This window comes from Ursus arctos, unplaced genomic scaffold, assembly GCF_023065955.2.
Source record: "Ursus arctos isolate Adak ecotype North America unplaced genomic scaffold, UrsArc2.0 scaffold_10, whole genome shotgun sequence".
Classification (NCBI taxonomy): Eukaryota; Metazoa; Chordata; class Mammalia; order Carnivora; family Ursidae; genus Ursus; species Ursus arctos.
In genome coordinates this window covers 62,756,468-62,773,476 of record NW_026622764.1, presented here as the reverse complement: position 1 = coordinate 62,773,476, position 17,009 = coordinate 62,756,468, and the positions used below count along the sequence as shown (strand labels likewise).

The 17,009-nt window shown below is 37.1% G+C and overlaps 1 protein-coding gene across 3 annotated transcripts in view; it reads right to left on the bottom strand.

Moving 5' to 3' along the window:
* Positions 1-1,547: 1,547 nt before the first annotated feature.
* The window catches only part of ALG5 (ALG5 dolichyl-phosphate beta-glucosyltransferase), a 38,453-nt gene continuing 22,991 nt past the window's right edge, over positions 1,548-17,009 (bottom strand). For all 3 annotated transcript variants that reach the window (XM_026493158.4, XM_044381781.3, XM_044381782.3), the window contains 4 exons: positions 15,850-15,909; positions 10,295-10,446; positions 3,820-3,905; positions 1,548-1,749 (listed from right to left, as the gene is read on the bottom strand). In XM_026493158.4, the coding sequence (XP_026348943.1) occupies positions 1,634-1,749; positions 3,820-3,905; positions 10,295-10,446; positions 15,850-15,909 (414 nt within the window). In that variant the 3' untranslated portion in view covers positions 1,548-1,633. The remainder of the gene's footprint in view (positions 1,750-3,819; positions 3,906-10,294; positions 10,447-15,849; positions 15,910-17,009) is intronic.

Below are 17,009 nucleotides of genomic sequence, written 5' to 3'. Positions count from 1 at the left end.
TCCTTCTACTATTGGCTTTCTATCATTTCTACTTGCATAAGCCTTGCTTTGTTCTCTTCATTTAAGGGACTTAAATGCTCTTAAAATGTGGTAGTAAATGAAGTTTGTTTATTCACTTGATCAGCAGTGTCTACTATAGGCTGAGCCCTGTGCGGGGATACTAATGTGAGTAAGAAATGGTTTCTGTTTTCAAGGAACTTATTGTCTACTGCAGATGTGATCATATCACTGTTGTTGAAACTACTGGCGGGGATCATTTTTCAGCTTATTTACTTTTTCTCTTAATTCTTATCTTATTTATTTATTTTAAAGATTTTATTTATTTGAGAGAGAGTGAGCAAGAGAGAGAGCACAAGCTGAGGGGGAGGCAGAGGGAGAGAGCCCGATGCAGGGATCAATCCCCAGACCCTGGGATCATGACCTGAGCCAAGGCAGATGCTTAACCGACTGAGCCACCCAGGTGCCCGTAAGTCTTGTCTTTAAAATGTTTCATTTAGTGTACTTCTGAAACTTTCTACTTCGATATCTCCAATTTTCATAGCTTCAGAAACTGAAGTAGCATAGTTACTAAAGTGTAGGCTTAGGACCCAGACCACATGGGCTGCAATCACGACTCCACTGTTTCCTAGCTATGTGACCTTGGGTAAGGATCCACTTTATGCCAGTTTCCTCTTCCATTATAAAAGTGAGTGAATCATTATCTACAAAGTGCTTAGAACAGTGGCAGGCATACGGTAAGCACTCAACAAATGTTAGATAATATTATTAGTTCCCCTAAAACATCAGAAACAGTCTAATTCTGAATTTTAGGGGTAAGTCGTAATTGCTATTTGTTAGTCTTTAATAGTATCTCAAAAACAGGCTTCTGCTGTTAAGTGTATATATTTATTAACATTACAAAACTCTCTCTTTTTCTTAAGTAATCTCTACACCCACTGTGGGGCTCGAACTCACAACCCCAAGATCAAGAGTCACATGCTCTACTAATTGAGCCAGTCAGGTACCCCCAAAACTTTCTCTTTTTAGTAAAGAATTTCCAATTTCTAATACATGAACTCAAGAGCAAGGTGTTGCCAGGAGGTAAGAGAGTAAGTGCAGTATGTGTCAGTAAAATTGGGAAGGAGAGAAATAAGACCATATAAGGAAGTGGATGCCTTTGCGACAGAACCTGTATCCTTTCTTTAACATATAATTTCCTAGAGTTTAGTAAGTTGAAATAGGTACTTAATACCGATAAATTTATATTTATTTAATCATATGCTATTTGGATTTTTAAATCTCTGAGGAGATACATGATTGTGGTTTATATTTAAGTTCATGAGAATTATGCAGGCACTTTAGAGTAAGAATAATTCTCTCTTCTGTTTAAAGTTGTATTTCTCATAATCATAATGATCTAAATAAACAAATAAATAAACAAAACTGCCAAAGCAAAAGAAAATCTGACTTTGTTACAAATACCTTAAATTTTTTGGTCCAAAAGAGGTATAAGCATTTTTAGTTATGGCAGTTAATTCTTTTAAATTACCAAAAGGCAGACAATGGCATAGGTTTATTCCAGGTTTATTTAAAATTTTAACTTCATACGAAATGTGTGACACTGACACATAAGAATACAAAGATGGCAAATAACCTAATTCATCTTCTTGGTTTGGTCAAGCCTCCAGGCACCAGTTAGATATCGAAGTCGTATAAAAAGCAGGTCCTTGCCCATTTGCAGCCAGCTCCAAAATGGAATTAATTTAGAACCTGTGATTTAAAAATAATTAAAAATGAATTAACTTAAACTCTGGAGAAAATATATCAGTTTAAAATTATATTTTAGAAGTCAGTCTACATGACCTTTGTGACCTTCTAGTCACCTTATTTTCTATATTATGTATGTATGCATGTATTTATATATATATGTATATATTTAATTCTATCTGTACATTTAAAAATGATTTTTTAGGACAAATTTCATGTTTTACATGCTTTTCAGTCTCCTGTCCTGCAGAGAAGCAGGTACATTTCCACACATAATATAAATTAATAATATGGGATAAGAAATCCAAGACAAAAACCCAATATTTATATTCTGATTCTACCAAAGACTCTCAATCAGCTAAAAGAAATATGATCTTAGCGAGGACATCTTTTTGTCCAGTGGTTGCCAAATGGCAGCATGCCAAGCCCAGCTGACTATAGGAGATCTGCCTCCTGGAGCATGTTTTAAAAGCTTGTATTCCTCGATTTTTATCCCGTGGAACTGTTTTTTTTAATTAAGTCAAGAGTAGACTCAGGTGCTGGATGGTAAAGTATCATGGCCAATACCAAAATACTAGTCACTGACAATTTTCTAGATTTAAGCCCAAATACTCTAGCTTCTTCCTCCTCCCCCCAGCTTTATTGAGGCGTAACTGACAAACCGAAATATATTTAAAGTGCAGAATGTATGGATTTGATACATATACATATATACACACGTATATATTTATATACACATACTGTAAAATGATTACCATAGTGAAGTTAATTAACACATCCACCTTAATTTTATTTGAATCATTTATGAAAGAATTAAACATCTTTAAAGCTGAATTGAGTAGCTTCTTTAATAACAAAACATCTCGGAAGTTCAGTGAAACCGGGAAGAATCTAAATTGTGGAGTTTTCACAAGGCCCTATTGTAGGGAGGAGGGATTGAGTGTATATGGCCAAGGATTCTGGGAATGACTAATATGAAACTACTCATTGAGTGCCCGTTAATGAAAAGTGATACACAACTATCTCTGAAATGCACATGAGCAAATGATGTAAATATGTAACACATTTTTTACTTTTTCCCATTTCAACTTCCCAGAGTCTATGCTGGGCATAGATCAACACAGATCAACACAGCAGATCCTTACAAGTCTGAGCAGTCCTTTACTGGCTTCTCAATCCCCTTTGATCTAGGCCGCTACTATGGAGAGTAGTTAAATTTGATTCAGCAAGACTCAAGAGGTTTGAATTTGTTCTAGACTATGTAGTTTGTATGATCCCAGACCTTCTCCTGTCCCTAAACAGCCAAGGTTACAGAACAATAATGGCATATTACAATGATGATTTTCTAAGAGGAGGCCATGCTCAGCAGGAGAGGGGTGACTCTGAAAGTCTCCAGGTGATTGTTAACTGCTTCCACACTGTGAGTTAGTTTTGGAGCATTCTAAGGTAAGCAAAGGAGAAAACTAGAATATATTTTAAGTTCTACAAATTATAAGCACTCTAAGCTTTTTCAAACATGAATTATTAAGAATTATGATAGATTTCTCATTATTAGAGATCTTAGATATTTTCACATTTTTTGGATATATGTACAGATACCAGTTAAAGACTGGCTCGGAATGGACTGTGGACGTCTGGAGTAAAAACACCTCTAATTCCTTACTTAGCTCTGCATGCTGGCTTGTAGGTACTCAATACTGACGGGGTAATGAAATAAGACAATACTAAACAAAAGGTGATACAAACAAAACTTATCTCAAAAGACTTATCAACCTTGCTTCTAGCCTCAGACTGCCATGATACTGTCTGCTGTAAAGGTTTTACTGAATTTCTTGGGCTGGGTAGTCGGCCTACTGAAGACCCCAGGAAGAGACTGCAGGGAGAAAGAAGGCAGTAAGCCATCTGGACTGGACGGTGGAGGGGATTAGGAGGCAGAACTCCATGGAACTGCCCCTCTCAGGTCAGCTGAGCAGGCCCTGTTGGGGGCAGCCAGCTAACTTTATTGGACAACTGTATTGTCGCCTACCCCCCACCCCCTCTTAAGATCAGCTGTAACATGAACAATATACTCACCTTCAATTTCAGTCCAGTTGACAGCAATTTCTGCTATTGGAATTTTAAAGAACTGTGCTATGTAAAGTAATTCTACATCAAATGCCCTGAAACAGAAAGTATATTGATTTTTATTTTAAAAAAGACAGAGTGTAATTAAATCTCTACCTTGGCATGTTTCACAGAAGCTTATACGGCAGATATATAGCTTATATAGTACAACTGAAAGTCAGATTCGTAGAAGGTCAAATAAAAAGTTAAGTAGTTCAGGAGCTTCAAGGTAAATAATTTAGTGCGTCACTGCGTAACATTTAAATGAGAAATATGGTGTCTTCATCATAACTCAGAAACTCCCAAAGGTAAAATTGGCCCGTTGGGCTCAAAGAGAAAATTTAATCGTACAAATTTTCAAGATTGATGGTTTTCAATCCCAGGCTTAACTAGCTCAAGGTACAGAATTGATAGCATTTTCAACTAATTCAGAGAGTTGATAAAACAGAACTCTGAGCAGCTCTGGGAGAAAATGTTGTCGATCATTTTACAGTTGCTTGATTACATTCGTCCACCACTAAAGGATCGAGGTTTCTTTTTTAAATACAGGGTTGCCTAGGGCCTTGTCTTTTCTTTTTCCTTTGCCCGTGCCATTCTGGGCAAGATAGTACTACCACCTGTTGAAAGTGAAAAGCCACTTTAGTCTGAAATGCTCTTTGGGTATAACTACGTACATACACGGAATTAGATCTATTGTCTCATTTTAACTGACGCTGTTGAAATCATCTCTAGTCTGAATTCCCAGTTCCTCCTTCCTTCTCCCTATGAAAGGCTCTGAAAGCTCCTCCTCAGCGACCCCTTGGTTTAGGTGAAATCTGCTTTCCCTAAAGTTTCTGAACCCTGACTTAGAAGTTTTCCTGGATTCTGCTTACAAATTCTCTGAAGTTTCTTCCTCTCACTGGCAGTGAGCTCAGGGAGAGAAGCACCACTACTTGTTAAACCTTCTTCATGCTCTTATAACCAAAAGCACAGGAGGCCTTTACTATTTTGCTTTCTTCTTGCTCTGTTAAGCAAGCCCCCGCCCCCACCTTCCAGACTGCATGGAACACACTTCAGACCTCCGGGGGCTGGTTTTAAAATATTAAGCACAAACACGAAAATACCTAAAACCCACTTCTATTTGATTTTCCTGATCCCAAACAACTTGAATTTGGGAGCTTTGTCTTCTTGGGCACAAAACTACTACTGTCCATTCTGTGACTAGTTTAAATCCCAAGTATTTGGATAATTCAATATGAAAACTTTTTTTAAAATCACTTAATGCTTTTTCTTATCCTAATAAAATATTTACTTAAGATGATAAAACCATCTACAAAAGCGTTCTTTGTGTTGTTAAAAAGACCGTGTAAAACTTTTGTTAACTAGCCTGGGATACTCAAGAAAGGAGGAAATTATTTGAATATTAAGCCTGGTTAACCCTTAACCCTCTCCTTTAACACAAAACCAAAAAAATGCCTAAAAGGCTGAGTTAGTTCTGATGATACTCAACAATCTGAACAAGATTATTAAGAATTGTTCTAAGGATATCAGCATATAGTGACTTATCAAAGACATAAAATAACAGAAGAATGATGAGTAGAAAGGAGTGGGGGGAAAAAGCACTGATTATTTGAATTTACTTTATATTAAAAAAAAAACTGAAAGGGCTATTCGTCTTCTACTATTACTTTTACTCTATCCTTCTCCTCTTTTAACATTTTAAGACATGAAGATGTTTACTTAAAAAAAATGTATAGTTCGGGGCGCCTGGGTGGCGCAGTCATTAAGCGTCTGCCTTTGGCTCAGGGCGTGATCCTGGAATTCTGGGATCTAGCCCCACATCAGGTTCCTCCACTAGGAGCCTGCTTCTTCCTCTCCCACTCCCCCTGCTTGTGTTCCCTCTCTCGCTGGCTGTCTGTCTCTGTCTAATAAATAAATAAATAAATAAATAAATAAATCTTTAAAAAAAATGTATAGTTCACACCACCATATTATAAGAGCCCAATCTGTTACCAAAGCAAACATAATTAAAATACCATGTATTTCTGGAGAGAGCATTATGCTATTGTACAGAAACAGTATGAGGGTTATTCTCTAACTCAGATGCCTTCATGTGTTTTTGCAGATGTAGGGACGGCAGAGCCACTGTTTTCTTTTGTTACTCAGTTGCTGGTTAGCTGTGACCTCACAGATACATTCCTGAAGAACACAGAGCATGCTGATTCTCTGTAAAACACAGCGACACACACATGCCCTACTGCTCCCTCCTGAAAGCCCACTAAAATTAAAACAACGACAGAATAAACACGTAAGAACAAAGAAAGGATGAAAGTAATAAAAAAAAATATGAAACCTGGAAAGTAGCTGGAGAACTGGTAACTAGGAAACGTAGACTATGACAACGGGAGAAGCCTAGAACAGACGAATGGGTACCGCAGAGCCCCCCAAAGGCTCAGGCATCACTGGCCTCGCTGCAGATGATGTCTGTAAGTGGTGCAGGTGGGGCTTCAAAAGGGAGGACTCACGGAAAATCTCTAGGGAGATTCTCCTTTGCTCAAGTTGGTTCTGTGAATGCTGGCAGCTAGGCTCCTATCTCCCAGGCAGGAAATCGAGAGATCCTACTTTTGTGAAAACAAGCAGCCCAAAAGATCATGACGGCTGGGAGTTTCCCACACCTAGTGGCCCTGCTACTTAGTCTGTAGTGACATCAACCAGCTGATCCGAGTTCTATGACCATGCACACAGCTTCTGATGAGCTTTTCAGTACCATACTAGACACATGTGAGGGTAGATTTTAATGATAAACACAAAGAAAAAAAATTGGAGCAACAGAAACAGTGCGGGGAAAGAAAATGTCAAAGTTTTAAATAAGACATTAAGGAGTGGAAGATGCTGTAGTTACAAAACAAGAAAAGGTTAAAAAATGAATACTGGAAAACGGAAGAGCTGTAGGAAATAAAATTTTTGATAGCAGAAATAGAAACTTAAAAAGGGAGGGCTGGATGATAAAATTGAGGAAATCTCAAAAGACGTAAAACAGAAAAGAGGAGAAAATAAAATTATGGATCAGGATAGAGGCTCCACATCTGTTTTATAGGAGGGAAGAGAAAAAAAAGAAATTATTTAATGATTAAAGGACATTTCTCGGCACTAAAGGGTATGGATTTACAGATTTAGAGTGGCTACTGTATGCTCAAAAAGATGCATGGAAAAGAGCTACATTAAGTCCCTGAAATCATGGTATTTCAAAACACTGTGGAGAAAAAGCTCCCCAAAGCAGATGGGAACAACACGCATAGACAAAGAATTGAGATTCAGATTACTGTCAGAATTGGACTTCTCCACAGAAACACTGAGTGCCAAAGACAATACAGCAATGCTTTCAAAATCCTGAAGAAAAATGATTTCCAACCTAGAATGTTTTCTCCAGCTATTAGGCAAATGTGAAGGGAGACTAAGGTAGGTTTCACACGCAAGGGCGCAAGGTTTCTTCTCCTATGTTTAGGAAGTTTAACAGAGGATGTGCTCTACTGCATTGGGGTGCAAACAAGGAAAAGGAAGAACAGGGACTGTGCCGCAGGCCAGACAACAACTAGAAAGGTGAGAGCTGACGAGATGTCTCCAAAAGGGTGAAACTGATGCATGATCTGGTGCATGGGAACATATGGAGAGATGCTTTCTACTCTGCACGGGAGTGTAAGCCTAAGTGACAGGTCCGTAGTAAAGTGGCTGACAGAAACTCCAGATATTTATTATCTCCAGGAAAACAAAGTACTACAAGACTGGTAATATAATCATACCGCACACTATGGCTCAAATATGAATTATCTTTTGGGGCGCCTGGGTGGCTCAGTCGTTAAGTGTCTGCCTTTGGCTCAGGGCGTGATCCTGGCATTCTGGAATCGAGCCCCACGTCAGGCTCCTCCACTGGGAGCCTGCTTCTTCCTCTCCCATTCCCCCTGCTTGTGTTCCCTCTCTCACTGGCTGTCTCTCTCTCTCTCTCTCTCTGTTGAATGAATAAATAAAAACTTTAAAAAAATATGAATTATCTTTATATAGCTATATCCATTAGTAGTGATCTAACCACAAATTATGTAGAAACTATTAGGAGGATATGTGTGGAGGGTGTACAGGGGTTTAAGAGAACTACATACTTACCTGTTGATTTATTTTGGAAAGTAGCATCTAAAACTGAAAAACGGAGACAGGGCAATGCAAACTCATTATTTTAATATATGAAAGCAAATACCATAAACAGCAGAGAATTGAAAGTGACTGCAGTTAGGGAGTAGGAATTGGGGACAGAGGGAGATGGGGCAAGGGACCATGATTTTTTAGTATAAGCCTTATGGAACTGACTTTAAATTACTAACATGAATAACACTGATTTTAAAAAAGTATCCATCAGAAGAAAGTATATTTCAAGGAATCCATTATTTTTTTAAGATTTTATTTATTTGAGACAGCAAGCAAGCACGGTGAGGGGGAGGGGCAGAGGGAGAGGGAGTGAGAGAATCTAAGCAGACTCCCTGCTGAGCAGGGAGCCCGACGTGGTGCTCGACCCCAGGACCCTGAGATCATGACGTCAGCTGAAGGCAGATGCTTAACTGACTGAGCCACCCAGGTGTCCCTTAAGGAATCCATTTTCAAAATTACTCACAAATTGAGTCCAATTACACTTTCATAGTAAATGAAAGAATTTACATGAGATACAGTTCTGAAGATAGAGATTATATATATACTTATATATTTAACATTACATATATCTTTAATGTTTAGCATAACCCATACTCAGGTTTGTAATTCTATATCAGAGATGCCTGCCCAGTCTTATTTTTTTTTTTAAGATTTTATTTATTTTTGAGAGAGAGAGCAAGAGCAGTGGGGAGGGGCAGAGGGAGAAGCAGACTCCCCGAGGAGCAGGAGCCTGATGTGGGGCTCAATCCCAGGACCCTTGGATCATGACCTGAGCCAAAGGCAAGACGCTTAACTGACTGAACCACCCAGGCACCTGCCTGCCCAGTCTTTTAACTATTGCTTCATGATCTGGTTTGGAGAATGAGGGTTGGTTGCCCTAAGGAAGAAGTAGAAGTTGAAAAGGGAAGGGTCCCCATGTGGAGACAGACTATGCAGCACCTCTCAAGACCACAGGAAGGCACTGGGAAGCTACTGAAGGATTTTAAGCAAAAGAGGTGCATTTGATCACTTTTAACTTTTTTTTTTTAAAGACTTTATTTATTTATGTGACAGAGAGACAGCCAGCGAGAGAGGGAACACAAGCAGGGGTAGTGGGAGAGGAAGAAGCAGGCTCCCAGCCGAGGAGCCCAATGTGGGATTCGATCCCGGAATGCCAGGATCACGCCCTGAGCCAAAGGCAGACGCTTAACTACTGCGCTACCCAGGCGCCCCCCATCACTTTTAACTTTTGAAAAGACTCCTTGGGCTACAGCATAGGCAATGATGGTGTCCTGGATCGTGATGGGGAAGATGAAGAGAAACGAAGGGACACAAAAGCTAGAATCAACAGGTCTGGGCCACGGACTGGATATATATGGAGGGGCTGTGGGGAATGTCCACGCTGCCTGCAAGGTTTCAAGCTTCTGTGTATCAGTGTTATTCACTAAACAGGCAGAGAGCTGAGGCAAGGTCTAGGAGAATGAGAAGCCAGAGGACCAGGATATGTCAAGAGAGAGCACTCAGAAGTATGGAACACTGCTGATGGGTTAATTAAAACACTAAGTGGTCATACCAAACTCGACCACTGGGCTTCATGACAGGAGGTCTCTAGATGCTGAGATGGAGGGATGGGGAAAATCCATACTGAGATGGGGTGAGGCATGAGTGGGAAGAGAGAAAACAGAGACATAGAGCACTCTTTCCCGAAAAGGCTGCCTGTGAGAGAGGGCTGGAGCTGCACAGGGGTGTCAGTGGAGAGAGGGTTGTCTTTTTTTTTTTTTTAATGGCAAGAGAAATTTAAACTTGTTTTAAAAACTGATGGGAAAGATGTGGTTGATGGGAAAAGACAAGACAAATAAGCAAACAGGATGAAGTTCGTAAGAAGGCAGAAGGGGATGCAGAGGTCAAAAGTCTGGTTGGAGAGGGAACTTACTACTGAAAAGGAAAGAATGAAAAGAAAATGAGTGCCCTCTTCTGTTCTGATATTTCAGAGCTTTTTTTTCTTCGAAGGAAAATACAGAAGCCTAAGGAAACAGGATGTTTTCAGGCCTTTGTATTTGTGCTGTCCACAATGAAGATGAATAAATTAACTTTATGCCATACGTTTAGTTTGAGATTTTGAAAGTAAGATCCAACTCAGTGAGAGAATAAAGGCATGGATTAACTTTACATATATACGTGTCAATTCTGTTCAAACCTCAGTGTTCATTCGCAGAATCTAGGGCTGCTTCTCGTGACCCGGAATAGCTGCTGCGTAAGACAAGCCCAGTACACCCAGTTAGGAACTTACCATCGTTCAATGTGTAGAGATGAAAACGTCCGTGAAGCTGCTTCTCGAGTGAATAATTTGAATCCACACTGTGTGTCTCTGACTCCTTTGACACAAAGGAACCACACCAGAAAGTGGAACCCATACATGAGCAGAGTACGGAAGTAAGAACGCTGAAACAAAGACAAAATATAAACGACTTTTCCATTAATCTATAAAGGACAATTGAAAACACCTGGCTGTAGACAACTGCATTTTAATATTTAATTGGCTGGCTAGATCTTACATATGAACACCATTGTTTCATTAGCTTCACCGGCAAAGTGTATTATAGAAACTTTGAAGATGCCTACTGCTTAGAGCAGGGCAGAGGTGCCCGGGAAATAGTTACTCATTTCTCGTAGGTTCAAGAAAAATCAGACAAGGATCACAGTACCTGTGAGAGGACAGGGCTTTAATCTACCAGGAGCATACTATAACTGTTTTGGGCTGCTGTGAGCAAGGAGAGCATCTCATTCGTCTATTGTGCCTTTTGGTCCCAGATATATTTCAGTTTCAAAAAAGGGACACTTGGGGCGCCTGGGTGGCTCCGTCAGTTAAGCGGCTGCCTTCAACTCAGTCCTGGGATAGAGCCCCACGGCAGGCTCCCTGCTCAGCAGGGGTCTGCTTCTCCCTCTCCCACTACACCTCCCCCCCCACCGCTCGTGCTGACTCGCTCTCTCAAATAAATACAATATTTTTTTAAAAAGGTGACAGTTATTGGAATATCTTGGAGATATAAAAGACTATGATTTAAACCTAAAGTTCTATGCCTAGTTAAGGAGAATAATGATCAAAGAAGTACAGCAGAGTATCACAGAAGCCACAGACCAAGAAGGAATCCAAAACAACAGTCTCTCCAGTTAGGTATGACAGATCTCTGATAAATATATTTTAATGATTGAGTTTCTTATACTTTGGATATTCAACTTAAGTAGTCTTTAATCCTGAGTATTCATATTATTAGTAATTAATTTTATTAGTTGTAGAACATGATGTAATATTCCATTATTTATTAAGTATTGCAAACTTAAAAACATAAGAATAATCATTAATTATCATTGTATTCAAGACTCTCATATTTAGGATTAAAAGAAAGGATCGCTTAAAATGTTCTATAATGTAATACATCCATGGAATGATAACACTATATGTGCACATTGGCAACTTACTGAGAGTCTATGTAGAACATTTACTATTTCATACTATTTAATATTTCCCTTTCTCCTTTTGGTTTTTGCCTTTTAGAACTGTAATCTTTAGTATCATTCTTCATTTATTGGCTTTTTCTATCATCAAATAGAACAATGACTAAATGGTGATAACATGACAAAGCAGAGAAAGCCACTGACCTGAGCAGACCTGTATTTGAATCCTGGCTGCATTAATAATTAGGAGAATGACCTCGAGCAAGTTACTTCAACTCCCTCCATCCCACTTTCCTCATCTATCAAATGGGAAAGAAAATGCCCACCTCACAAAGTAATTGTAAAGATTAAATGAGATAATAGTCAAGCCTTTAGCCAAGTGTTTGGCACAGACAGTAACAAGAACTCAATAAATGTTTCTAGTAAAGGAAGAAAGCTTGAGAGCTCACTTTAACCTTCTGACCATAATTTCACTTGTGTATTATATAGGGCAGGAAGGGAAGGAAGAATAAAATACTTAACTATAAGGTATGTGAAACAAACTTCTTAAGCACGCGTGTGTGTGTGTACTTATGTGTTTTTATTGTATTTCGTGTCAAAAAGGAAAAAAAATAACAGTGAAACAAAATATCTGCAGTACATATAACTGAAAATGGTAAGTATCCATTCTTTCTACATTAGAAAGATAGCATTTTAGAACTCTCTAGAAATAAAAAATAAAAAGTATAATCCTAAAGCAAATTGGACACAGCCTAAGAGCAGCTCACAGAAAAGGAGACAAAAAAAGCCTTTTAAACATATAAAACAATGGTCATTCTCATTAGTGACCAATAAAACAAAATTTTAACTATAGCATGATACTATGTTATACCAATCAAACTGGCAAACACTAAAAAGAATCACAGCATTAAATCTCTTGTTAGGATATGAAGCAAAGGGAGTACTCCACCAGTGGGAATATAAATTGGTCGCCACTTTGGAGAGCAATTAGGCAAAATGTTTGTAAACTGTAAAACAAACTTTTTGAAAGGATCTAGCACTTCTCATTTATCACCTAGAATCATTAGTTATGTTCTGATGTAAATAGGTCTTACCTCTCTAAGCAGATAGGGCAGAAACCTCATCTTAAAATACTTTGGTAATCTCACAACAGCTTGCTCAGTGCCTTCCATATAAAATATTTCCAATAAATACTGGTTGAATGATTAAACCTCCAAAAGAGCATTTATGCTTAGGAAAGGAACAAATAGAAATCAAAAGATAGAAAAATTAAAATTAAAAGGTAGAAAAATAATGCCTATAAACTATTCTCCCTGAATGATTTTTAATGTGATTTAGGTGAGCTTACTGGTTACCAAATGAAAATATCCCATGACTACTTTTGTTTGGATCTTAATAGAAGATTTTTGTTTGCTTTAGGATAATGGTTATTTTTTAAAAAACCAGAAACACATGGAGTTCACACGAAGACCTTATTTGATTTCTAACATACTTAAAGCATAACAAGGTAAACTACAAACCAGAGGATCTCCCTTTAATTTTTAAAACCTTGCAAAATATCTTAAAATTTCCAAGACATCTAAAAATATATTATGGAACAGACGTCGTTCAATGAAACTAACAAAGTCATAGAGTAACATTATATAAACTTCTGAAGTAGACATTTAAAAATATGAAGAAAATGACATTCACTACTTTAATATTAACAATAATGTCTCTAATGTTGATGAAATGTAAATAAGGAGTTCAGGTGAAATTTAAAGCTGACTGGTACTTTCACTACCTTAAAATAAATTCAAAGAAGTCCCAAGACTTAAACTAAGACTCTTCAAAGAAAATCTAAAGACATCAAATAAACACTAATGGATTCTATTTTGAATCCTTTAAAAATGATAAATGCAACAATACCCAGACAATATAAACATCCCTGTTATAACTGTTACAGAGAACACACAGGCATATGGATACACTGAAGATGGTAAGGACTCCAGCGGTGCTGTTATCATATTTGTCTTCCAAGACAGCAGCAGAACAGATGGTAGGATTAACAGAGGATATGTCTAAAAGTATTCAGGAAAAAGAGATCTGAAAACTATGCAGTTATGCTATTGAAGTTGCTGCTCACTATCCTGACTAATTCTTTCATAATTTTCTCACTGTCCACAGACTGGTCATCATGCAAGGATTTAGACTATATACAGCACCTTAAGAGAAAACTGCAGTGGCTCAGGAAGAGAAGGCCACACTGCACTTTCCTGCACATGTGGCAAGTGGAGATGGCCTTTTATGAGGCAGGTAGGGTTCTATGACCATAAGCAAGACCTAACTACAAGCCTACCGAGCAGCAGTTATGCGTAACACCTGCAGTAGACAACTGCTGGTTTCTCGCCAGTGGATCCGTTCATCCTATCTTTCTATAGAGTAGCAGCTGATTCTGTGGGCTTGCAGGGCACTAAATCAACCACTAGGTTTTAGAGATGAAGGAACAGATGAATGGACGACAAAATAAATGATAAATACATCCCTGGGATAGATCTGTTGAGGTCTGACTAAAAGCAGTGCTAGATACAAAGGAGATTTAGACCATAGCACAGTCTTATTTAAATATTATCACTAGGAAAAATTCAGACAGTTTTCAACTAATGGAAGTTCTAAATGAAAAGAATTTATGGCATTAAATACAAAACCAAAAATGTGGTTCCTTCCTCCTGCCACCAACTATAAATACAGTTCCCAGCTATCTCTTGCCTAGAGATTATTAGAGATTATTTCACTAGCTTCCCATTTTGCCATATCTTTTTTTCCTTCACCAAAGAGATTATCCTTTTTTTCTCCTGTATTTTTTTAAAAAGGAAAAAAATTATACATAAAACCATTAAATTAATATTAACCTAGTCTTAAGTGTTTTTGTTTGCACAGATATTTTTACATAAATAATTATGCTGTATTTACAATACCATATTCTTTTTTTCATACAAGCTAATCCTTAGGGTATTTTCCCATGTTATTATATAGTCTCCACTATCATCTGTTTTATTTGCTGCACGATAGTCCATCCAGGAGAAATATCTATATTTTCTATTGTTGGAATTTAGTATTTTATAGTTTCTATTATTTTATAGTTATAAAATAATGTAAACGTCTTAGACATATACTTTTCTTCTTTTCCTTTCCTTATCCCTTGTGTATCAGTAAAGTGATGAAGTTGGACTAGCTAACCTCTAAGCAGTCTTTCAATTTTAATTTCTAGTAGTATGATACTCGTTATGGTTAAGATTACCATACCACTGAGAGTCCACAGAGACACTGAACACTGGATTAGATGCTGAAGATATTAAAATAATTTATTTCTTAAGAAGAGAAGAATCTAGGTTTCCACACTTGAGCATAATCCTTAAGAGGTTCTATGACCCTCTCATCAGTATATCTTGAAAAAAAAATTATAATTTCTTTGTATCTTATTTCAGAATTATTGAGGGCAAGATTTTGCCTTTTATTCCACTGGTTCTCCAACTCTGGTATGCATAAAGTTGACCTGGGAAATTGTTAAAGATACAGATTCCCGGTCTATCCCTGTAGTCTGATTCGGTGTGACTGGGAATGGCCTAGACATATGTATGTTTAAGAGAAAACAAAACAAAATAAAACTCCCCAGGCAATTCTGACCTCGCATTGAAAAATACTGCTTTATTCTTGATCTATTTGGCTACTCTAGTAGATGAACCATTAAGAATATAATGGACAATTCTGGACTTGACACACTAGACCCAGATTTTTAAGTGAAAAAATAATATAATTTAAAAAAATTACACAGAATAATTCTTTAGTATATTTTTTCCTCCCAAGTTACTCCAGCTTTTCTAGCCTAATATGCAAATTACAAAATGAAGAATTTAACATCTCCCTTGAAGGCAGTCACAACTTGTTAAATTTTAAGGAACAGTGCTTTTCTAAGAGGTATAAAATTAAAAAAAAAAAAGAAAACAAAAAAACTTTAAATGAAACCCAAAACATAGTACTTAAAGTGTGCCAATATGAGAAAAAGTAAAGGCAAGTTGAACAGTTCAAAAATGCGTTATTCAGAGAAGTTTGCCTTATATTAGAACTGAATGGGGACTCTTGTCTCTTAAAAAACATATATAAAAAAGAGCTGCTTGCATTCTAAATCAAAGTGAAGGCTACATCCTTTTTGTATACTCATTGAAACAACACAAAAACTCGATTCCTAAATGTGCTAAACTTTCACGAAACTTCCAATATTAAAAAAAAAATCTTTTCCTTTGAAAGGAAACTCATTTTTATGAGATTAAACATGAAAGCTTATTTTTTTTGCTAATGAGTATGAAAAAAAGAAAAAAAACCTGCCATGCCTGTCAGTGAAAGCCTCACCTGAGCAATTGATTCTTTTTCCAAATGAGCTCGAGATCCACATGCAATAGCCATTTGTTCCTGAGGAAAAAGCAATAAAATGATTGTTCAGTATTTGAATATTATATTTGAATATCAATAATTAAATATCATTAATAAAAATATTTATTTTCAATGCAAGTATCTCATTTTTTCGATACTGATTTTTTTTTTTTTTTAAAGTCACATTAAATATCTTTAAAGGTTTACTTAGGTGTTCAGAATATATACAGCTTCGAGAAGCCTAATTATATTTACTAAGAAGACAATATTCAGGGCTAAATATCAGGGGCATGTATGACTTGAAGATTCATATTTTTAAATGATTCTTCTGATTAAAAATACTGTTTTAGGGGCCCCTGAGTGGCACAGCGGTTAGGCGTCTGCCTTCGGCTCAGGGCGTGATCCCGGCGTTATGAGATCGAGCCCCACATCAGGCTCCTCCGCAATGAGCCTGCTTCTTCCTCTCCCACTCCCCCTGCTTGTGTTCCCTCTCTCACTGGCTGTCTCTATATCTGTCAAATAAATAAATAAAATCTTAAAAAAAATACTGTATTAACATATTAGAAGGAAAAATAGTGGTATTAGGAAAAAAGGTATCTGTAAATGCTATGATTATACATAATCATTACATTCTGGAAAATCCAAGATTATCAACTGAAAAACTACTACACATATTAAGGGAATTTAAGAAGATGACTGGGCACAAATGAAGATATATATAATACTTTAGTCTTCATATGCATAAACAATAATCAGAAAATATAATGGAAGACGGTATTTGTAACATCAATAAGAAAGAAAAATCTGGAAATAAACTTTACAAAAAATGTAGCAATATCCAAAGAAAGAACACATACACAAGCTACCAAGGGAACCAAAAGAATCCAACAGATAGAAAGGCATGCCATGATCATGGATGAGCAGATGCGATGACAGTATCAAAAATCAATTCTCCTTAAAATTAATCTTCAAATTTAAGGTCATACCAATAGAAATATCAAAATACTTTTTCACTGAACTAGAGAAGCTAAATTTTAGAGTTAATACTGAAAAATAAAAAACCAGAAGAGGCAGGAAAATTCTAAGAATGAGGATTTAATATATATTAGAAAGGTATAATAATTAAAACTAAGGTACTA